At 56.7% G+C, this 22,996-nt stretch overlaps 1 protein-coding gene across 2 annotated transcripts; it reads left to right on the plus strand.

Moving 5' to 3' along the window:
• The first annotated feature begins 1,662 nt into the window (after positions 1–1,662).
• On the plus strand, positions 1,663–21,292 carry DRG2 (developmentally regulated GTP binding protein 2). Of its 2 annotated transcripts, none has more exons than XM_044249315.1 (13): positions 1,663–1,842; positions 5,885–6,045; positions 10,057–10,146; positions 10,611–10,671; positions 12,260–12,350; positions 12,918–12,990; positions 13,083–13,173; positions 13,993–14,090; positions 14,486–14,562; positions 16,005–16,093; positions 16,890–16,948; positions 20,097–20,150; positions 20,493–21,292. In XM_044249315.1, the coding sequence occupies exons 1-13, from the start codon at positions 1,779–1,781 to the stop codon at positions 20,577–20,579; spliced, it is 1,095 nt and encodes a 364-aa protein (XP_044105250.1). In that variant the 5' UTR covers positions 1,663–1,778; the 3' UTR covers positions 20,580–21,292. The 2 variants fall into 2 exon arrangements, with proteins under 2 accessions (XP_044105250.1, XP_044105251.1); XM_044249316.1 differs by lacking the exon at positions 1,663–1,842 and adding an exon at positions 1,891–2,474.
• Positions 21,293–22,996: the final 1,704 nt, after the last annotated feature.

The raw sequence follows: 22,996 nt of genomic DNA on the forward strand, positions 1-22,996 counted from the left end.
TTACTTGGAGATTTGTCTTTGTAAAGTTATTAGGGCCAGATGAGATCACAATGGGATCAGTGGCCTTATAAGAACAGACACCAGAGGGGTGCCTGGGTGGCTCAGCCGGTTAAGCTTTGCCTTCAGCTCATGTCATGGTGCCAGGGTCCTGGGATTGAGCCCCACATCTGGCTTCTTGCTCAGCAGGGAAGTCTGCTTCTCCTCCTTCATCTGCCTTGCCCCCTACTCATGCTCTCTCTCTCAAATACAAATAAATAATAATAATAATAATAATAATAAAAAGAACAGACACCAGAAAGCTCTTTCTCTCTCCTTCCCAGTGTACATGTACTGGGTAAAAGCCATGTAAGGACACAGGGAGAGGGCGACTGTCTGCAGTTTAAGAATAGGGCTCTCACCAAGAACCCAGCCATACCGCACCCCAACCTGTCGCCCTCGACCCGCAAGGACGACAAGAAGCCCCGGTTCAGATGTATCTTCTCTCTCTTTATTTCCACTAGTCTACACACTTATATACGTTTACATGACCAATCAGTGAACAAGGTGACCAATAAGGGGCCAAACAATGGGGAGAGCCAATGAGAGTCCTGTTACTATGCTGATTAAATTTGAAACAGCCAATGACTATGTCCTCCTTTAGGTGGGCTTCACCAGAAAGTTCGGTGTTCACTTGCAGCTGTATTTTGCTGGCAGTGAGCCAACACCATCGTGTAATGGCGGGGATTTTCCCCGCCGGAGGCGGTCCCCGACACCAACCTCCGACTTCCAGCCTCCAGAGCTGTGAGGAAAACGAAATTCTGTTGTTCAAGCCATCCATGTGTGGTATTTTGTTATGGCAGCCTAAGAAGACTAAGACAATCCCTCAATGCCACTGGGTACATCTGCTGAGAATAAAGACCTTTTTCTACACAGTCATACCCAAGAAAATTAGCAATGATGCCATAATATCTAACATCCTATCCAAAGTCAAATTTTCCTGAGTTGTCTTAAAAATGTCTTTTTATAGCTGCTTTAAAAATGTTACCAGATTCTAGGCGATGTCTACACATTATATTTAATATCTTTTCATCTAGAACAACCCCACTGTCCCGCCTCCCAAAGCACCTTCCCATCATTGGCAATGGTGAAGAGCCCAGGCCACTTACAAAATGTACCACTTTCTAGATTTGTCTGATGTTTCCTTGTGTCTGAACTCAGAGCATTTTTTGGCAAGAATTCCAGTAGGAGATGCTGTCTACTTTATAACGCATCATATCTTGGGAGGCATGATGGTAGGGGGTAAGGCAAAATTGGAACACTTCGTTTATGGGGTAATGAAGATCCGCTGTCAACCTCTACACAAAATGAGAGCCACGAGGCTTTCAACTTGACGCTTCTTGACACCAGCGGAGTCAGCTGTGCTTGGAACCTTAAGTTCAAAGTTCATCACCCAAATTTACTTCTCCGGTCTCCTAAGCTCTGCTCGTGCTCATCACAGCCCTGGCCGCGAACAGCTTGGCCCCGCCCCTCCCCAGGCCGTCCTAGCCCCGCCCCAGCCCGTCTCGGCCCCGCCCCGGCCCATCGCGGGTCCACCGCCCCGCCGGCGCAGCGGGCGGAACCAATAGTGTCAGGCACTGCGCTCGACGTCGTCCGTCCGGACTCTGAATCCCGGAGCGCCGGGAGCACGAGGACGCTGTTCTCCGTGGGCTTCCGGGCGCACGCAGTTCTGCCGCCGCCGAGAGGGCGGAATTCCCGGTTCCGCTGCCCTGTGAGTCGGTGCGCCGGGTTCATCTGCCACCATGGGGATCCTGGAAAAGATCTCCGAGATCGAGAAGGAGATCGCTCGGACGCAGAAGAACAAGGGTGAGGGCCGGCCTGGCAGGGCCTTCCTTTCTGCCCGCCTCAGTTTTCCTGTCTGTAAAATGGGGGAACAACTCCAGCGATAGAGCTGAAGCAGGCTCGAAGGCAGCAGAGAAGTGCCAGAGACGTGACCAGGTCTCCCAGCGCACCCGAGGCAGGCAGGACCGGGCTGGGATCCGGGTCCCAGCGCGCTGGTCTGATTGCAGACGATCGCTGTGAGATCGGCTCGGTGCCAGAGCAGGCGACCGGGTAGAGAAATCGCAGCCCGCAGCCAGCGTCTGACCCAGAGAGAGGCATGGTCGGGCTTCAAACCCGGGTCTCCTGGCGGCTGGGCCTGGGGAGTCGATGCTCTCCCCTTTTGTACTGAAAAGCCCAGGAGGAGACCTTTCACGGGTACAGCCTCACCCAGCGTCTCGGGAACGGAGGCCATCAAGACTCGAGCCTGGCGGACCTGGGTTTGAACTCCAGCGCCACCCGTACCTTCTGTGAAAGCTTGGAAAGTCACTTCACCTCTTTGAGCCTCAGTGTCCTCATCTGCAAATGGGGATCATAACCCCGTCTCATCTTAGCTCACAGCTCAATTAAACTAGATAGTTTCATACACTAGATAGTGTATGAAAAGCACTAGGCACATGGTAAGCACTACGTATTTAAAGTTACCTCTTAACATCAATAGCATGTAATAAAAGATCAAATGTGGAGTTCAATTGTAAGGGCTGGAGGCGATCGCAGGAGAAGAGCAGTGGGGAGAAACAAATGATGACACCTAAGAAGGCTTCCAAGAGGAGGTGGGACTTGAACTGGTTAAGGGGAGGGTACCCCCGGTGAGGGGCACTGCTGAGGCAACAGCATGGCAGTCCATGTGAGCATGGTGTGTTCCTGGGGCAGTTCTAGATTTAGAACAATCTAGATCAGAAGGAGGGTCTGGAATAATGGGAGATGCGATTGGCCAGGGTGGGTGAGGCCCCGTGCCCAAGCAGTCCTGCTGTGGGGTTGCAGAGGCAGGAGGTGGGGAATACTAGGTAGCTAGCGTCAGTGTCTGTCTTTCCCTGGCTCTGTGCAGTTCTGGAGCCTGAGAAGTTGGGGGGCTTCGTTCATTATGTAAATCTTCCCCAGGCCCTTACTATGTGCTAGGCTTGAACACAGCAGGCACATCCTTGCCCTCCTGGAGCTGACCTTCCAGTGGATAGTCTTTAAATGAATAACCAAATAAACAAGATCATTTCAGCCAGCCATAAATGCTGTGACGACAAACGAGGCCGGTAGAGCAAGAGTGTGGGACATGGGAGCTGGGCCTACTAAAGTAGAGTGATCAGAGAAGACCTCCATGAGTTGGGGACATCTGAGCGGAGACCAGAATGAGAAGGAACCAGCCATGCAAAGATCGGGGGCAAGACTGTTCCTGGCAGAGGAATGAATATCACTGAGGCAGGAACAGACTTGGCCTGGACAGGGATCTGAAGGTCTGGGGCTGGAGTGCAGTGATGAGAAAGGAAAGAGCCAATCATGTAGGGCCATGTATGTCATGGGAAGGTGGCAGTTGTTTTCTCAGGCAGCGGGAGCTAGTGGACGGTGTAAGCAGCGGAGAAACATAGTCCGATTTCAGTTTTATTTATTTATTTATTTGAGAGAGAGAGAGAGTGAGGGCACAAGCAGGGGGAGCAGCAAGCAGGGGAGAGGGAGAAGCAGACTCCCTGCCTAGCAGGGAGCCCAATTCGGGACTCGATTCTATGACCCTGGGATCATGACTTGAGCCAAAGGCAGATGCTCAGTGCACTGAGCCATCCAGGTGTTCCCTGATTTCTGTTTTTTGTTTTTTTTTTTTTTAAAGATTTATTTATTTGATAGAGAGAAATCACAAGTAGATGGAAAGGCAGGCAGAGAGAGAGAGAGAGAGGGAAGCAGGCTCCCCGCTGAGCAGAGAGCCCGATGCGGGACTCGATCCCAGGACCCTGTGATCATGACCCGAGCTGAAGGCAGCAGCCTAACCCACTGAGCCACCCAGGCGCCCCTGATTTCTGTTTTAAAAGCTCCCACTGGCTGCCCTGTGGAGTAGCATCTACAAGGAGAGTAATAGGGAGGCTTTGGCGGTGGGGAAGGGGATATAAAGATCATTTAAGGATTAAGACCTAGTCCTTCCTTTCAGAGGGGCTCAGAATCTTACGAGCTGGGATGATAAGAAGGATCAGATGAACCTGACGCTTGCGGAACCCATACTTGACTACTTCTTACTGCCACCAATTCACTCCTTCCCGTGTTAGACATTTCCTGAGTACGTGCCCTGTGCCACTGGAAGCTGAGATCCTGCCCCATTTGAGTGAGGGAAGTAAAAAAAACAAGATAGTATCGAATAGTGATCAGAGCCATGAAGACAATAAACAGGATCATGAAGCCAAGAGGGGCCAGAGGAAGGGTGGGGGTTACCATAGATCATAATGACAACCAGTGATTATGGGGTGCTTATGTGTGCTAGTTATTGTTCTTAGTGCTTTCTCTAAGGCTTAACAAAAGTCCGGTGGTGTGGTTTCTCTTGATAACATCCTGTTTTGCAGATTGAGACACTGATACACAAGAAGATTAAGTAACTTTTCCAAAGTTATGTAGCCAGGAATGGCAGGGTGGGTGTGACATTGCCCACCGCCCCCTCTGGCTGGGGAGGGGAGGCCTCTTTGAAGAAATGCCGTTTGAGCTGAGCCTCGAATGTCTGAGCTGAGCCTCGAATGTCGAGAAGGAGCCAGCCCTGGGAAGATAAAGTTGCCATAGAAGGAATAGCAAATGCAAAGGTCCTGGGGCACAAATAGTGTCAGCTTGTCCTGAAGAAACAAGAAAGCCACTGTGGCTGGAACGCAGTACATACAAGAGAGTGGAAGGGGGTGTTGGAGAAGTAGTGAGGGACCACGTTACCTAGCCCCAGTCCACTCTTGTAGTGAGGATTTGGTAACACCTCCTTTACCATCAGGAAATGCAGCTCCTCTTGGATACTGTAACTTCTGTATGCTCAGAATTTGAGAAAAATCAGTGTAATGCTCTAATCATAATACAAAGGAGGAGAAAAAAGAAGGCATAATTAAAATAGTGTTGATTTCAGTATTTACATGTTGGGGCATGGCCCAGACACAGTGATGTTACAACGAAGGCGTGAGGTGTTCACACCTCTGGGCAGCATCACAGGGCATGTGCCAGCCGCGACGCAGCCCAGTGCTGTGTGTTGTGCTGGTGACTTAGGCACCCTACCAGAGGCCTGGGATCCCCAGATGGTGAGCACCTCCAGGTAAAGTTTCCAACAGCACATGCTAGAGTCTTTCCTTAACATGCACAGAAGTCATATTCCTGGAAATTTCAGTGTTTATTCACACCGTAAAAAAAAAAGTCCTGTGTTGCTGTGTGAAACAGAAGGCTCTAGGCCCCAGGTTTTTCTTCTGCAAATGTCTTAGGGCTGTGAAAAGTCATATGGAACATGGGACGATTGATAGCTGTGCCAGACTGACTCACACTTTGTAGGGCTGCGGGCTTCCCTGGTCCTTGCCTGATGAATGCTGTTGGGGACTTCACCATCACACCGACAACAGAAAACATCCCATTCCCCAGACTCCCCCAGGGAGTGCTGCTGCACTGGTTGAGAACCACTGACTTGTGGTCCTGTGGTCTCGATAAGGAGACTAGCTTTTATCCTAAATGAAGTGAGAGGCTAAGTGGACCTGTTAAGCAGAGGGTTTTTTCTTCCCCGATCTGGTTCTTTTTTTTTTTTTTAAGGTTTTATTTATTTATTTGACAGAGATCACAAGTAGGCAGAGAGGCAGGCAGAGAGAGAGGGGGAAGTGGACTCCCTGCTGAGCAGAGAGCCCGATGCAGGGCTTGATCCCAGGACCCTGAGATCATGACCTGAGCCGAAGGCAGAGGCTTAACCCACTGAACCACCCAGGTGCCCCCCCCCATCTGGTTCTTGATGTTTCCAGCCAGCATTTGGCTGTATATGGGGGCACACCTACCCATGGGGATTGGAGACCCTGGATACTTAACTTCCGTCTTGCTTTACGTCCTTTAGCCACTGAGTATCACCTGGGTCTGCTGAAAGCAAAACTCGCCAAGTATCGGGCTCAGCTTCTGGAACCGTCCAAATCGGCCTCATCCAAAGGAGAGGGTTTTGATGTCATGAAGTCGGGTGACGCCCGCGTGGCACTGATTGGATTTCCCTCTGTGGGTAAGGTCAGTGATGGTCAGCATGGGCCTTGGGGAGGAAGCAGGTTGTCTTCCAGAACAACTGTCCAGCGCCTTCTCTCACTGCCTTTCTGAATTAGCTCCAGGGACCGAGAAGACCCAGCGTCCCCTAGGATCCGGTCCCACCCCTTTGTCATCCTGCCATAGCGACCATCGTTTCCTGTCTCTGGGAGGAGTGTTTCTGCTCAGTGTCAGACCCATCCACCACGTACAAACATTTACTGAGTGCGCAACCTGGGTCAGGCTCTGGGCCGGGCCCTGGTGATGCAGGAGCAACCGAGATCATTCTGTCCAATGAAGAGGCCGCCAGATACAGGCTGAGGGAACAATGACCAGGTGGCTTGGACAGGTGCTGGTGGAGCAGCTTTTAAACCAATTCAGCTAGAAGGTGTTAAGCCTGTGCCTCTGTGCCACGCACGAGGGGAAGCCGATAACAGCTACCGTCACTTGAGTGCTTGCTGCCTGCTGAGCCGGGTAGCTGTGCTTTGTACGGGTTTGGTTTTATTTTCCCCTCTGCCTGGATCATGGATGTGTGTATCACAGGAGGTGGGGATTGGTCTGCGCTCTGTCCACACACACATACACACACACAAGATGGGATTAGGGCTGCACTGGCCGCTGACATGTCCACTTCTCCGTGGCTGTCTGTCCCATTCCTGCAGTAGAGTTCCCTCACCCCGTAATGGCTGCCCAGAAGCCCCCACTGTGCCTAGAGCATCCTCACAGTCCGCTCCTTCCCTCGCGTGCCGATCGCATCCTAGAGCTGGTGTTTCTGCAGGACGCATTCCTCCAAGGCCGCCCAGGGGCTTGAGGTGGCGGGTTTTAAAAACACTTATCAGTGCTGCCGTTTACCCTCCAATGCAGCACTGACTGACTCCAGGTGGGGACAGTTGGGAATGTCTCCGAGCACCCGCTCACGGACACCCACATGGGGAGCTGTGTCAGCGTGGGACTGTGGGCCAGACCACGGACAGGGTAGAGGAAGACCACACTCGGTGTCAAGGTCTGCAGGCTTCCTTCCTGGGGGCTCGTAGGTGCCTCTGACTCTTCGGGAGCTCCCCTGTCCTGGGTGGACTTTATCATCAGTACTGGTGGTGGGCGGGTGCTGGTTACACCGCCCCCTTGTCCTCCATCCATGTAACCTCAGGACACCGCATTGTTTTGGTTACCATCCAGGCCAGGTGGGATGAGAAGGGGAACGTTGCTGGAGGTGGAAGTGACTCCAGGTGCTGGACATGAGCCACTGCCCTCCGTGGCTCCTCCTCCTCTGGGTCATTAGCTCTTTCCCCAGGCAACGCCTTGCAATGCTTAGCATCAAACCTGAGTGTGCCATCTGACACACAGCTTCCCCACTGGGGCTCAGATCCCCGTAGTAGTATTGGGGTGCTTATGACCCCACAACTAGACAGAAGCTAGGCACAGAGCAGTGCAGGGGCCTCCTGCTGCTGCAGCTCAAAAGTTGATGATGCCCCCTCTGGGGGGTGGGGGGGCCCTCTGGAGAGCTGGGACCGCCCCCACGTGTGCCCTCTGCCGGCTGAACACCCTCATGGTCTTCAGTCCTGACGGGGTGTCCGGATCCCTCTCTGTCTCTTTGGCCATTTCTCATTTTCTTCTGTGTACTAGAAATTTCCAAACACGTAGAAGAGGTTAAGGCAGAGTACAGCGCACCCGTTCTCTGAGTCTGTCCATTTCACCATATTGCTCCGTCCCTTCGGATTTGTGTCTGTGCGGGCGTTAGCGGTTTTCTTTGTTTCGACTGATCCATTTGAGAATAAAGTACAGACAGCATGCTTCCTGACCTTTTGCCCCAAAATATTTAAGCCTGTGTCCCTAAAGAATAAGGATATTTTCCTACGTAGGCATGAGCTATCACACCAAACAGAACGAACAGTAATTTAGGAGTGATCTAACGCCGGGACCGCACTCTGATTTCAACACTCACCCCCAAGTGACCTTTGAGGCTGCTCTGTCCCAACCAAGGTCCATTCTAGGACCGCATGTGGCCCCTGTAGGTGTCATGCCTCTGCCTGCTCTACTCTGGAACGGTCCCTTTTGCCCAGACCCGAGCTCTAAAGAGACCAGATAGTGGCCCTGCAGAGAGTCCACTCTCGGGAGGTGTCCGCTTGCTTCCCCGTGGTGTGCTTTAGCCAGCTCGTCTGTCTCTTGTATTTCCTGGGAGCCGAGAGTCAGGTGGAGACCCAGGACTTGTGGCCAGATTCTGCATAGGAGATGGGGCAGACCTCATTTTGTACCATGCCAAAGAAAAACCCCTGACCACTGGTTGCATTTCCAGAATGGCTTAGGGGGAGGCATGCCCTGTGTCCCTTCTGTGTGGTTGCGTCAGTGTCCCCTCAAATCCAGGTAACTGGAAAGTCCGCTGCAAGGTGCTGTTGCAGTGGCGTGCGGCACTCAGTCCCTGTCAGCATCCCCCTAGTGACCTTGACACCAGTGAATTGTCCTTGCCTAGGAGGTTTGTTAGCCGTGGTAAAATGTCAATTTTCCAGTTGTCTTCCTCCTTCCTCACTAATTAGCTGATGTTCCTCTGGGGAGTAGCGCTTTCTCTCATCGGGGTCAGCTCTTTGGTTTGCCTGAAAAAGTTCCTGGAAAGGCAGGACAAGTGCATATATGCTGCTGTTAAATGACCAGCAAGATGTTGGGGTCAGAGCTATCCCACAGGGTGACCAGTAACTGTTTTTAAGCTTTAATTCTTCGGGTGTTGTGGTGGACTCCATCAGTTTTCACCTGGTTTTGATTTTACTTCCAGCCTGCCAAGGACTTCTTTTCCAAGCCCAGGCTGGGGAAAGAGCTTTGTTTACCAAGTGTGCCCTTGAGGGTCTGGCCCTGTGGCCGGATCCTACCACCCTGCTGGGGACTGGGGCTCTCCCACCAGGGGAGGGCCCAGGCCTCCCCCCGCAGAGACCAGACAAGGTCAGAGTGCCCTCCTCTTGGCCTCCAGCAACAGTCACTCAGTGTCTCAGCAGCCCTTGCTCTCAGGGTCACCCCACTTACCCATACTCGTCTGCCCCACCAGATTTTTATCTGTCCTTAGATTTCTAAGAGGCCCCCAGGACGGAGAGTGTCTGGATTTGAGGCCAAGGTTTCCTTCAAGGTGTGAGGGTATATGAGTGGGATGTGCCCCCAGCCTTCAGGTTGCCTGAGAGGCAGGATCCACGTGGCCCAGTCACAGCTGTGTCTCGGACTCTCTGTTCCTGGTGCCCTGCTGACTAGGCTGGGGCCAGGGGGCCCGGGCTGGGTTTCTTTCCCCTCTGGCTCTGTCCACGGCTTTGTTGGCCCTCTGGCCCACTGCACCCATTGCTATGGCCTCACCACACTCTGGGCTCAGCACACCTTGGGCCCTATCTCCTTCCACCCCATGCAGCCCCCCAAGGTGGGGACCGAGCAGATGGCCAGCATGCATATGAAGGACTCAGAAGCTCAGAGGAAGAAGTTTCTCCCCCGGGGGGAGCCTGGTCTCTCTTAACTCCCAGCCAAGCCGCGGCTCTAGTCCCACAGTGAACTGTGGCACAAGCATTCCTATCCAGACCCTTCCCAGCTCACCCCTCAAAAGGTGTTGCCAGACCCTTCCTGTCTGGCAACACCTTTTCCTGCCATCTGGCTCTGTCTCAGACCACGTCTGTCCCCTTGCACATCACCCCTCCCTGGGTGAGCAGCGCTCTGAGTGCTAGGGGCTGTTGCCTGCTTGAAGCTCTCTGGGGCCCAGGAGGGGCTGCGGGTTTGGTGGAGCGAGGCAGAGGACTCCGATTTAGGAACCGGTTCCCTCTGGCCATGTGAGACAGGCCTTGAGGCCTCCAAAGAGGGGGGTGCCCTCTGGTGCCCCACCCACCCTGGGCAGGGCCAGAGGTGACATTTCCAGCCGTTGAGGCTGAGGCTGAGGAGGGAGTCTGGGCTGCCTGTGTCCAGCAGGCACCCGGCCCATGGGGATCCTCTCAGGAGGCTGGGACAAGACTTCTCACTACAACGACCTCCTTTTCCTCCTAGTCCACTTTCTTGAGTCTAATGACCTCCACAGCCAGCGAAGCCGCGTCCTATGAATTCACCACCCTGACATGCATCCCTGGGGTCATTGAAGTAAGTTGGGGCATGCTTGGTTCCGGAAGGGGAAAGGGTGTGTGCTCGGGTTTGCAGTGGTGTAGATGGGTGTCGTGGGGTGTGGGTTGTCCGTGGGGAGGGGGAAGACTCTGAAATGAGCTGCCTTGCCCTCAAGCACTGGCAGCTCACCAGTACCCGTCGTGTTCCACGTCCCACACTGCCCCAGCTTGGGTCCCTTGTTCCCAGCTGGCCGGATCCCTCTGGCTCCCGTGAAGCTTCAGAGTCTGGGGCCACTGGGGTCCCGGGGCCTGGAGCCTCCGCAGTGCAGGGACATTTCTGTGCAGTGCTCTTACTGTCAGTGGAGAGCCCCTCCCTGGCGGCTCCTCAACTTGCGCGATAGCGTCTATGCCGGACTGGGGCAGTGACAAGGCAGGAGTCCTGGGATCAGGCAGGCCCTTCCTGCAGGGACTCCTCCCCTGACCGTTTTCTCTTCCCCAATACAGTATAAAGGAGCCAATATCCAGCTCCTGGACCTTCCTGGGATCATCGAGGGCGCAGCACAAGGTAGGAGGTGGGGACAGGCGGTGGGGAGACAGGGTGGACCTCGGCACCCCAGCCCATCTTCTTCCAGAGCCTGTTGGGTGTCCTGACCTCATTGTTAAAATCGGATGTGGCTGCAGGGCCTGATGGGTTGGGGGAGGCTTACAGCCGCTCACACCGCTTTGGCCTCATCTCATCCTGGCTGGCCCCATTTTAAAGCCAAGGAAACCGAGACCCTGTGGGGTGAAGTGACTTTCCCAAGATCGCATAGCTCACTTGATGGGTTTGAATTCGCTCTTCCACTCCACGGGCTCCAGCGTGGCCCTGCAGGGACCCCTACAAGGAATGGACATCTGTTACTTGTGCTTCTCGTCCTAGAGCCCCGTCCTTTGTTGTTTTGGTTCTGTGTTCTGAGATGGGAACATGCCCATGGCTTCTGGTGGCGGGGGGTGGCCTGCAGCCTCACAGAGATGGGAACCAGCTGACGGTTCTCTGGCAAGTGACGGGCTCTGTGCTGGCCACTGTCCTGGTCCTCAGCTGGCCTTATGACTTAGCAATTGTCACCATTTCCTTTTCGTAGCTGGGAGAAGTGTCAGGGATGACAGATAAAGGGTCTGCCCTGAACTGAAAGGGGCTGCCACTCAGGGGCAGAGCTGGGGTTGGCCCCCACCTGTCTGGGTCTGCAGCCCCCGCATGGCTGGGCAGCAGGGCCTCCTCCCTGGTGGTCCATTTGCCGTCTCTCCCCTGCACCCTCCCATACCCCACTGTCCTATCAGGGCAAAGTCCCGCCTGCTTGCATTGGGGCAGAGGGAGTGGCGATGGTCCCCCAGGAACCTGCTGTCCTTCTATGTCGTGGGGTTTGGGGGTGGTCTGGCCACAGTGGGGGGCCATGTGCGGATAGTGTCAGGAGGCAGCTGGCCCATGAACATCACTGGGCCCAAGCCCCTCTTTCTCAGGAGAGAGGCCAGTCATGGCTGAAATCTGTACTAGATCCTAGTGACCAAGCTGTGACCTTGGCAAGGTGCCTGGCTTCTCTGGTGGCCTCGTAGCCACAGGGTCTGGTCCTTATAAAGTGGCGGTCCCCACAGCTTCTCTTCCTGTGGCGTCTCGTGTGATCCCCTCTGCAGCCCTCGGAGTGGGGCTGGGTCATAGCACCCGTTTCCAGAAAGGGCAGATGTGTTAAAATCCTCACACCACACTAGCTTTGTGATCTTGGGCAAGTGCTCAAGTATCTCTAAACGAGGTCTCAATTTTTTTCTCTGTGAAATGGGTGTGAGAATGCTGCCGGTACACGATAGTTTCGAGGACTAAGTGAAGAAATGTTTATGAAGCACTTGGCAGGAGGCCTGCTTCATGGTAGGGACAGGGGGAGAATGGTACTTCTCTGGGGCTGGCAGTGTCACATTGCCTTCTCTCTACAACAAGCCTCCGGGAGTAAGACAGCAGGTGGAACAAAGAACAGGGCCCAGGAGATCCCAGCCCAGGGCTGGCAACGTGGCAGAGAACAGGGAGGAATGGTAAAGGACCAGAGTCTGGGGCCCCGTGGGCTGGGAGCAGGTCACACACAGCCTGCCTCTGTCACCATGTCACCATGTCTCTCCCACCCATCCAGGTAAAGGCCGCGGCCGGCAGGTGATAGCTGTGGCGCGGACGGCAGACGTTGTCATCATGATGCTGGATGCCACCAAGGGAGAAGTGCAGAGGTCCGCAGGCTGGTGCAGGCGGGCGGGCTGATCTGGGGAGGGCCCTGGGCGGGCTAATGGGATGCTGTGGCCCAGCTGCTGTGACCCTGAACTCATGATGGATGGCCCAGGGGGTGCTTGGGCCTCCCCCATGTGGGAGCAGTGGCAGGCCTGTCCACAGGCTAAACCCGTGCGGTCCGCCTGGAGCATCCTCTTGCAGAGGCTTGTGTCTGGCACGTAGACATCTGGAGACTGAGGGCTGTGCTGTGCTGGCAGAAGCCTCTACCACTGGCCCCTCGCCGGCACAGGCCGTCCTGGCTCTGGTCCCCACCTACCAAGGCCGAGGTGCCTCAGTTGCTGCCCAGACCCACGAGGAGCCTGGCCCCAAGCCACAGAAGATTTGTTCATGCCCTGACCTGCTGACCGAGGGGCACACCTCTGCCTCCAGCAGCCTTGCTTGCTGGGTTCCTCGTTGGGGGTGAGAGGGCACTGGTCTCCCTCCGGGTAGGCAGAGGCTTCCGATATAGCACGGAAGCCGCCCGGCCTGCCCCCAGCTTCACTGGTGAAGGTTTGCCGCGGCTCTGCCAGGTCTCTGCTGGAGAAGGAACTGGAGTCCGTGGGGATCCGCCTCAACAAGCACAGGCCCAACATCTACTTCAAGGTGAGGCCCCTCTCGCTGGGAGGCCAGGCCCAGGTGGGATGGGGACAACTACCGCTGCCCCTCAGTGAGCAGCTCCCCCTTCTCCTCTCCAGCCCAAGAAAGGCGGCGGCATCTCCTTCAACTCGACAGTCACACTGACCCAGTGCTCGGAAAAGCTGGTGCAGCTGATCCTGCACGAGTACAGTATCCTTTCCCAAAGCAGCACAGGAGGGGCAGTGGGAGACGGGCGCCTTGTGGTCCAGGACGCTGACACACCACACCCCAAGCTGCCCTGGAGCCATCCGAGCAGCTGCCAGGAAGGCTGCAGCCCGGTGACACGGAGCACTTCCTGCCCCCTTTGCCTCCATGCTCCCCAAGCTGCAGGCTGTTCGGGCCACGGCCATGCACTCAGCAATGCCTTCCTGACTCCCTGTGGGTTCTGGGACTGGTAGCCAGTCATATCTGGAAGGAAGGTGACATGGTGAGGGAAACAGCCCCTGAGGACAGCCTGGATAAGCCTCAGGGAGAACCAAGGGCTAGGTGAGTGTCTGGAGGACCCTGGAGGACAGGGCAGAGCCCCAGAGGCAGAGAAGCTCAGCACATGGAGAACTTCCCATGGGACAGGCTGTCTGCAAGGTGATGAGACTTCTGTCACCGCAGGTATGCAAACAGAGGCAGGGAAGCCTCCGGAGGAGAGTGCTGCATGGGGCAGGTGGGTTAGGCCAGTGCTTACAGACAGCGCTCGTGACCCTAAAGCCTGGGGTGCCACTGAGCATTCTGGCAAGTGCATTTTTCTTCTCGCCTGGCAGGCAAGTGAAGCCACCGACTAAACTTTACATGTTCTGGTTTCTGTTGAAAACATGAGGGTGCTCCCCCACTTCACTGTCTTGTAAAACTTCCAAGGCAAAGGAGCTCCGAGGTCCCTTTCGGCACTCTGTTGCTTGCCTGGCCGTTTGGGCCCCTCTGATGCGGGGACCTGGGGGGCTGCTGGTGCACTGGTGGCCCTTAACCTGAGCCCCTCAGAGATCTTCAACGCAGAGGTGCTTTTCCGAGAAGACTGCTCCCCGGACGAGTTTATCGACGTGATCGTGGGCAACCGGGTGTACATGCCGTGCTTGTATGTAAGTGGGGCCGCCCCCCCGGCCCCCGCATGTGCAGGAGGGCTGACCCCCAGGGGAGGCAGGTGGCCCAGAGGAGTGGGAGGGGCCTGGAGTTGCTCCACCCACCCCCCCACCCCCTTGCGGCTGCCTGAGGCCTGCAGACTATCTCTTGGCACCCGGGCTCTAGTCCAGCCTTCCCTTCTGGGCATGGACAGCAGCCCCAGGCTTCCACAGCCTTTCCCTATCCTCCAGGCAGCAGGGAAGGGAGTCCACTGGCATTGGCCTCCCTGGCCCTGTGTTGCTGCAGCTTGCAGAGGTAGGAACTGTGGGCCGAGCCAAGGCATTCGAGGACCCATTTCCTGCACTTCTTTGTTCCTTTCTCTCCCTAACACCTACCTCCCTGGTCTTGATCCCAGGTTTATAACAAAATCGACCAGATCTCAATGGAGGAAGTGGACCGCCTGGCCCGGAAGCCCAACAGTGTGGTCATCAGGTGAGCACTCAGCTGCCCCTAGTCCTTCATGTATGTGAGCTCGTCAGGCCTCCCGGGCACCTTGGCCACACAGGCCCCCTATGTGCATCCAGGGCGGAGGAGACCCAACTCAGTAACGGCTTTGACCTGGTTCTACCCTGGAGTGGCCTGGGCAGAATGGGTGATGCAGGGTGGGCTCTGGCTAAGAAAACAGAAGGGAGATAGTGCCACCTATGTAGAAGGTTCATAATCACTGAGGCCTCAGAGCCTCATAGTCGACGGCCGGCCTCAGAAAGCCCACGGGTGTGAGCCAGCTCCTCCTGATCTCCGGAAGATGGGGCTTCCAGCAGCGGCAGCCTGGAGGGTAAAGGGAACTGAAGCCTTTGGGTGGGTGGGGCCATCCTGGCCGTGGCCCCCAGCCCTGCTTGGAGTTGGGGGTCTTGGGGTGCTGCCTGCACCTTGGCTGAAGGCTGTTTGTTCGCTCCTCACTGCCCCTACAGTTCCCTCCTCTGGGCAGCCTGACCTGGGGGCTCTGCTCTGCCAGCTGCCCAGCTCCGACAAGGCTCTCTAGCCTCACAGGCTTATGGGGAGCAGGATGCTGAATGACCGAGTGGGGTGACTGGTGCAAATGATGGGTACGGGTTCTGGACCATCTGCTGGGCATTGCCAGCCACCGCCAAGAGCAGCAGAGAGCGGGTATCCTTCCCGAAGGACAGCTTAGTTCCTCTCCTGCTGTGTCCCAGGCTCCCTTCAGGGGCTGCTGAGAACATGTCATCCTCAAGGTGTGAGGTCATCTCCACACCACACCTTCGCCTGCTGTGCTCACAACATGTCATGCTCAAGGTCATGTCTGCAAACGATCAAGCCAGGGGCTGCCCCATCACAGAAATCCCCACCGGGCGGCCCTGTGGCCACCAGTCTCCCAGCAACTGTCAGGAGGGAAGCCCCCCTCCAGGCGCCCTGCATCCCTCAGCGCTGCTGTGTGCTCTCCACAGAGCGCCACGGAGACCCCCAGGAGAGACAGCTGAGCTCTCCTGGGCATGACCGTGGCTGTGACCAGAGGCGTCAGCAGCTGAAGTGTCAAGCTGCTGTCAGATCTGCGGGCTTGGGACGCCTGGGTGGCGCAGTTGGTTAAACGACTGCCTCCGGCTCAGGGCGTGATCCTGGAGTCCCGGGATCGAGTCCCACATCAGGCTCCCAGCTCCATGGGGAGTCTGCTTCGCTCTCTGACCTTCTCCTCGCTCATTCTCTCTCTCACTGTCTCTCTCTCTCAAATAAATAAAATAAAATAAAAAATCTTAAAAAAAAAAAAAAAAAAAGATCTGCGGGCTTGGTTCCCATGGGTGCCAGATGGGCTGCACTGGCCTCGGTGTAGGTTGTCATTTGCACGAGTGAGAAAGCAGGGACCCCCGGTCTCTGAGCCCATGGGGGCTGCTCTGACCGGCTGCCTTCGTCCCTGGCAGCTGCGGCATGAAGCTGAACCTGGACTACTTGCTCGAGATGCTTTGGGAGTATCTGGCCCTGACCTGCATCTACACCAAGAAGAGAGGACGTGAGTGTGGCGGCGGGCAGCCCAGGAGACGGGCTGAATCCCCCTCCCAATGGGGCTGCCAGGCTCTGCCCAGTGCCCCTGACTCAGCTGGTCTATACAGATCACAGCTTTTCTCCCATCTCACAGCTGGCACTGCCCTCTGCCCCGGGCTGCTAGAGACTATGGCTGAGCTTTTGCAGTAAAGAATGCTGCTTTCTGGGGCTTCTGGTCCTGAGGATGCCCTGGGTTGAGGGGTGGGGGTGGCTAGAGGCCGGCCTGTGGTTCCCCATGGGCTACAGTGATCACCCCCCTCCCAGCCTCTTCTGGGTCAGGACTTGAAGCACGTGAGTACAGGGGAGCCTTCACCGTGTGGAGTCTCCCCCCTCCCCCACCACCACCACCTCTCACACCCTGTGACCTTGCAGCTGAGTTCTGGCAGTTTGTGTAGCCTTGACTTTGTCATCAAGGAAAGAGCTGCAGCTGCCCCTGACTGGACGCCAGCAGCTGTCACGTCTTGCCAGTGCTGTCCAGATGCTCCCCGTGACTGGACTTAGTTAGGGCCCTTGTATCTGATGGGGTTGCAGGCTGCCTGAGTCCTGGATATGGATTTATGTTGATTTCCTGTGTTAAAGTTAAGGTTGCAGAACACCACACAAGGACCTGTAGGGAGGGTGTGCCAAATGGCGAGGAAAAGGTTAAACCAAGGCTGGTGGCTGGAAGGGCCTCTGTCCCCTGATGGAAGGCAACCACAGAGTAGCTTGGGGCCATAACTGTGGTTGCTTTCCTGTCCCCCCACCTCCAATGTCTACCTTCACAGAGAGGCCAGACTTCACAGATGCCATCATCCTCCGGAAAGGGGCCTCCGTGGAGCATGTGGTGAGTTGCCGAGTCATGTCCAGACAGCGAGTCAGGGAGGTCACTGTGCCCCCTACAAGGTCTTTCCGAAGGCCCTCCCAGCCCTCTGCTGGCTTGAGTGACACTAGCTGCGGTAGCAGAGTAGCCGCGGGCAGGCCCCAGAATGAGACCTGGGGTCGCCTCCTAGCCACCGTTCCCAGCTGCATAGCGAGCCTGCAGGCTGCGCCAGAGGCAGGAATGTTTCGCCCACCCTGGTGGTGGCTAGGGTGTGCGGTTGCATGGGGTCCCCAGCAGCAGGCCGGGCACTGGGAAGGTCCGGGAAGTAGTGGTCATCCCCATCCTGTCACATCCTCGCGCCACAGGCCTCTCAGAGTCCCTGTTCTCTCAGAGAACCCTCTCAGAGTCCCCTGTTCGGCTGCTCCACCATTGAGAGCTGCTGCCCTGGGGAATTTCTGTATTGTTAACTCCAAGTTGTGTTTCCCCAGTGCCAGCCTACGGCTCAGTTACCACCTCCCTGCCCATAGCCCCTCTTAGCTTCCTCTCCCCCAGTCAGCCCCCCACAGCCCTCCCTGCTCCCACTTCACCCCCCAGTAGCTCTGAATGCTTTTTGTACTCAACACACATTTACTGAACACTGACAGTAAACAGAGAAGCCCTAGTTCCAGCCAGAACAGGGTCCTTCGGGGGCAACAGATGCCAAACACCCAATGCCAGAGTCAAGAAGCCACACCTAAGGGGGAGTGCAACAGAGTAAGGGAATGGGGAGTGACCCTGAGTCTACACAGACAGGTCAGATGGTCTCAGGGAAGGGGACCTTATTGGGCCTGTAGATCAGGGAGGACCTGATCTTGAAGAGTTAGGGGTGGTGGAAGCCCTCCCAGGCAGAGGAGTGAGGTATACAAAGGTCCTGAGGCAGAGGGGCTCTAGGCTGAGCCTGTGGGCTCCGAGGGGGAGGGTGCATTCCGGATCTAGAGTTTTGTTGCAGGCCCAAAGGTCACCTGTCCCTGAATGTGACCTTGCGCCGTCTCTTACAAAAGCATATGCGCCCTGCAAGAGCTGGTGAGGGCCCAAGAGCCTGGAACAATGTGCCAGGCTTTAGTTTTGAGGGGTTTTGTTTTCCATCTAGCTCATTTCTTCTCAGGATCTGTGTGGTGGTCAGGTGGTGGGCTGGCCTGCAGGCTGGGCTCCTGCATTCGTTCATTCAGCAAGCCCATCCCAAGGCCTCTTCCAGCTAGAGGCCCTGATACAAACGTATAGGGCTCGGCCTTGAAGGCTAGTATGCCTGGCAGAAGCCACATCCCTTAGATGACTCATAAAGAGCTCCGTGGGGAGGTCCCTGTCCCTACAAGCCTGTTTCAGAACCTGTGAGTGAGGTGTGTCCTGGGGACCGAGCAGCTGTTGGTACAGGGGGGCCCCCTGGGTGCTGGCCCTCGGTGGGGTTACCCTGCCCCTTCTGTGGGTACTTTCCTCCACCCTCTCAGGCCCTGGCTTCTTGCCCAGGAGGATGTAGGACTTCAGCCACTCCCGGGAAGAAAAGTGGGAGATAGCAGGAGAATGATTTTCTAGGCAGGGGGAATAGCAGGTACAAAGGCCCAGAGGCAGGAGCAGATATGGGGAGTGCTGGCTGTTTGCCGTCAGCTGCACAGAGGGTCAGAGGCAGGAGGTGCTAGACCCAAGGGTGAGAAGCGCCCAGTGGGGTGGGGAGGGGCTTTGGGGGCCGGCTCCAGAGCCTCGATGGTGTCCCCCAGAGCACTGCGTGCTCTTCAGTGACCACTGTTCGCCCTCCACACAGGTGCCTCCCTCCCGGGACACCCAACTGTCCCAGTGCCACAAGGTATATACAAGGAAGCCTGCCCAGATGCTGACGGCAGAGACCCAAAGTAGAGAAACCAGGGAGACATTGGAGTCAGGCAGATGCAGGATCGTACCCTGGTTCCTCCATCCTGGGTCAGCCTCCTGGTGTCTCAGTTTCCTCTCCAGGGCGTAACTGACCCCCCAGGCTCCGGGCCTTTGATACACCCAGCCCTGGTGTGTAGTCCGTGACAGCTGTTGAAGGCTTTGCCTCCAAAAGGGTCACGGGCTGTACCCCCCGCCCCCTGAGGCAGCAAGCACCTTGCTGGGCTCTCAGTGTTGAGAGGTGCGGTGGGCGCAGGGGTGCAGGAGTCCCCCCATCATCAAACAATATCATCTCTCCCCCAGTAGGAAAGATGGCCTGGGATGACCTTCATTGTCCCTAACTGCTAGGGTCAAGTACAGAGAAAGACACAGGAGGCCCAGAGCAGGTGGGAAATGCTCTTATAGGCTCAGCATCCTCGCAGGAGCGGGGCTGAGGGCTTGGGGCTCTGAGCAGGACCTATAAGGCTTGCGGGCACGTGGGAGGTGAGGCAACACCACAGGGCCTTCCCTCTGGCCCCCCTTCCACTGCCCCAGCTCCACTCTGCAATCAGGGGCCCCGGATCTTGGGAAGAGCTGGCTGCCCCTCCAAGGCCCCCTGCTTCTAGCTTCCTTTATTTTTTTTTTTAAGATTTTATTTATTTGACAGAAACAGTGAGAGAGGGAATACAAGTAGGGGGAGTGAGAGAGGGAGAAGCAGGCCCTCCACTGAGCAGGGAGCCTGATGCCGGGCTCTATCCCAAGACCCTGGGATCATGACCTGAGCCGGAGGTAGATCCTTAATGACTGAGCCATCCAGGTCCGCTTCCAACTTCCTTTAAGAACTCTGGGATTCCTGAGGCAGGGATGGATGACGTCCTGGGCGGGAGGCTCCAGCTTCCAGCTGTGGCCAGGAGACGAGGACCAGCTGTGGTGACTCCAGGCTGAGGTGGGGTGTCCTGAAAACCACCCCCACCCATCCGAAGGGGCATCTGCCGGGGTTGTCATTCAGGCAAGGCCAGCAGAAGGCTGCTGATAGCCAGATCCAGGCGTCTTCTAAAGGCTTTGAGAACATTTCTAATGGGCACCACAGCTTTCAGGCCAGCCTGGAAGTGGGAGCATCAGAGCAGCCTGCTGCGTGTGGCTTGATCCTGTGGTATCCACAAGGCCACTGCTCTCTGATCATCTGCCTGGGAAACTGCTGCCGCTTAGCACACACCTGGGGCTTGGGGGTGTGGCCAGGTGCAGGGGGCTCGGGTTCAGACTCCTCTCACTGTCCTATTCTCCCATCCTCCAGTGCCACCGCATTCACCGGTCACTCGCCAGCCAGTTTAAGTACGCGCTGGTGTGGGTAAGTCTCTGGGCTGGAGATGGGTGGGGTCATACCCAGCATCGCCCCTGGGTTGGGCAGGAGCATGGCATCTGTGCTGTTTTGCCCGGCCTCCCGGTTTGGGGGCCTGCATGCTGACTTGTGCTGGCCTCTCCCACGTTGGGATGCGGGGATGGTCAGACTCCTGGGGACATTGTCCTGTCTGCAGGTGGTTTTCCAGTGCTGTGGCCCCCACTTCAGACTCTGGCATTCCTGTCCCCCCAACATACCTACCGCCACACCTGCCATCCTCCTGTCATAGCTATTTCAGGCTTGGCCCTGCACAGGACGGAGGCTGACGTGGTCCCTCTGTCTCCCGCCTAGGGCACCAGTACCAAGTACAGCCCGCAACGAGTGGGCCTGACCCACACCATGGAGCACGAGGATGTCATCCAGATTGTCAAGAAGTAGTGCCTCCTGCTGGGCCCCCTGCCTGCCCACCCTGTCTTCCCCGGGAGTTGGACCCAGCCAGACATACCAAAGCCCAAACAGGAAATAACGTGCAAATACATACACCCCAGGAAGGGGTCTCTCAAGTCTCCACTGTTTCTGGAAGTTTCTTCAGTAGGCAGATGTAGTGTGTTGGGGCAGAGGGACATGGTTGGGGAACTTGGGCTGGTCTGGTGGCATTTCCCATGAGACTGGCCCCTTGGATGGGGATTCTGTGTTTGGAACCTTGGGCCTGTGCCCTACACTCGGCCCCCTCAGGCACCGAGGGGGCACCCTGCCCTCCTACCCTGCAGCCAGGGCCTCATGCGGATGGCTCGCTCAGTGCCAGGGCACGGAGCCGAGCCTGCCCGGGTCCCAGGAAGCTCTGTTTCTGGTGGAGCGCCTTGGGCCTTCGGCTCCCGCCGTCCTCTCTGGCACTTGAGGAGGGGGTCTCCCAGGACAAGCCCTCTTCCCCACCCCAGGGCTACTCCATGATGGATTTAAGCCCCAACTCATGCCCTCCACAGCCTGAGGGGCCCTGATGTACGGCCCTCCCAGAGCCACCCCTGCCCAGAGCCCACGACCCAGGGCCTACACGGACGCCAGGAGTGGCAGCTTCGGCATTGGGTTTCTGTACTTTTTCTCTAAGACCCTGGTCTTGGCTCTCCTTTCTACAATAAAGAGTGGAAACAATCCCTGTTCAGACTGAGGACAGTTCTGTCAGTTGGCTGGACTCTGTCACCAGGCTGGGTGGGGGCCAGCCACAAGCCTGGGGATCTGAGTATGGGTGGAGTTCTAGCTGTGGGAGAGCAGGCCCAAGTCTGGGGTGCAAAGGAGAGTGTGGTGGACCTCCAACATGATCTCTGCACTGGCGTGTGGGCCAGAGGCCGCGGGCCCCAGATGTGGCACCTTCCAAGGCTAGGCCTGGCTGCCAAGGTGGGGAGAATTCTCAGAAGGTCCTTGTGACTTTTGGGGTGGCAGGGAGGCTCCCCCGGGAAAGCAAGGTAGCCAGGTCTGTCATCTGTTACCTCAGCAGGCGGGGGTGGATGGGCCTTGGTGTGGGGCCAAGGAGGGGCAATACGTGGTCACTGAGCCTCTACCTGCCAGGGTGGGTGTGGGGCCGTCCCAGCAGCCTGGTCTCCAGGGGCAGCAGCATGTCCTGGGCTTCCACAGCTTGTGAGCGTGCAGCTGGGATTTCAACTCCAGCTGGGGCTTCTCAGCCATAGGGGAGGCTTCCTGGAGGAGGTGGGCCTTTGGGGAATAACAGGTTTCATGGGGCTCCCAGGCACTGGGCTGGCAGGAGACAGCGAGGGCTCCCCCAGAGGTCTTCAGGTCCAGCTGGGGTGTGGAGCAGGCCCCCTGCCCTGCTTTCCAGGCTGTTGCTGGCTCCTCTGTCAGCTGCTTGGGCTCCTTTCCTGAGACAAAACAGGAATAATAGACATCATTAAATATACATGGGGCCCCAGGCGGTCGGCGTGGTGGGCTGGGCCTCTTTTCCCTGCAAAACCGAGCTGCTGTGCTGGGCTGGCCATGTTCCTGAGGCCACCCGCAGGACCCCCATTAGGCGGCATGCAGGCAGGGAGCAGGCCACGGGACCCAGGTAAGAAGACCCCGGCCCAAGGCCCTTGGGGTCTGCCACAAGTACCTCTCCCAAGGCTGCAGAGAAGGGAAGAAGGGAGAGGGCAGTGGCAGAGCTGGGCCTTGCCCCTAACTCACAGTGAGGTACTCCACTGGCCTCAGTTTTTTCATCCATAAACTGGGCATGATGTGCACAGAATTTCCCTCTCAGTGATGGTTGGATGCCAGGACAGGTAAGTGCTGTGTGACTTACCTCAGCCCCTCTTCCCACAGCCACAAGGCCAGGCCATGAGGTCCCATGTAAGGCTTTCTGCCAGGATGATGGTCACTGCCACTTTCTGCCTTGCAGTTAGGGAAGGGCTCTGTGTTCATGGAGCATCAGATCCAGGCCTACTCTGTGCACCAGGCTGGCTCGGAAAGGCTTGGGGGACAACAAGGGTAGAGATCATCAGGGCAGTGTGGGCAGGCACCGTCAGAGTCTCCAGCCACTGGGCCACCATGTTCTTCACCACAGACAGGGGGTTTCCTGGGCCAGGTCTGTGTGTCCACAGACCACGGCAATCTGCCTCTCTGTGCTAAACATTTGGTTTTCTGGATGGGTGGCTCACTTCGTTGTGCTGTCTGGGCCCATGTGAGAGCCGAAGGAACCATGGGCTGTGCACACCCAGGTCGGTGTGAGCTGGCAGCTTGCAGGGCCTCATGCCGGAGAAGAGGTCCTTAGGGCTGGAGAAGGCCCCCCTAAGGGCCCCCCTGAGGTCCCTGCCCCCACCCGACCAGGCTGAGCGGCAAACACTGGGCCCCGCCCGAGACAGCCCCCCTGT

Source organism: Neovison vison, chromosome 5 (assembly GCF_020171115.1).
Source record: "Neovison vison isolate M4711 chromosome 5, ASM_NN_V1, whole genome shotgun sequence".
NCBI lineage: Eukaryota > Metazoa > Chordata > Mammalia > Carnivora > Mustelidae > Neogale > Neogale vison.

Bases quoted from the DNA above. Each gene is read 5' to 3' on its own strand.
- DRG2 (XM_044249315.1), top strand. From the start codon at position 1,779: ATGGGGATCCTGGAAAAGATCTCCGAGATCGAGAAGGAGATCGCTCGG. The intron at 10,147-10,610 runs GTAAGTTGGGGC...TCCCCAATACAG, and splicing joins GCATCCCTGGGGTCATTGAA to TATAAAGGAGCCAATATCCA. The intron at 12,351-12,917 runs GTCCGCAGGCTG...CGGCTCTGCCAG, and splicing joins ACCAAGGGAGAAGTGCAGAG to GTCTCTGCTGGAGAAGGAAC.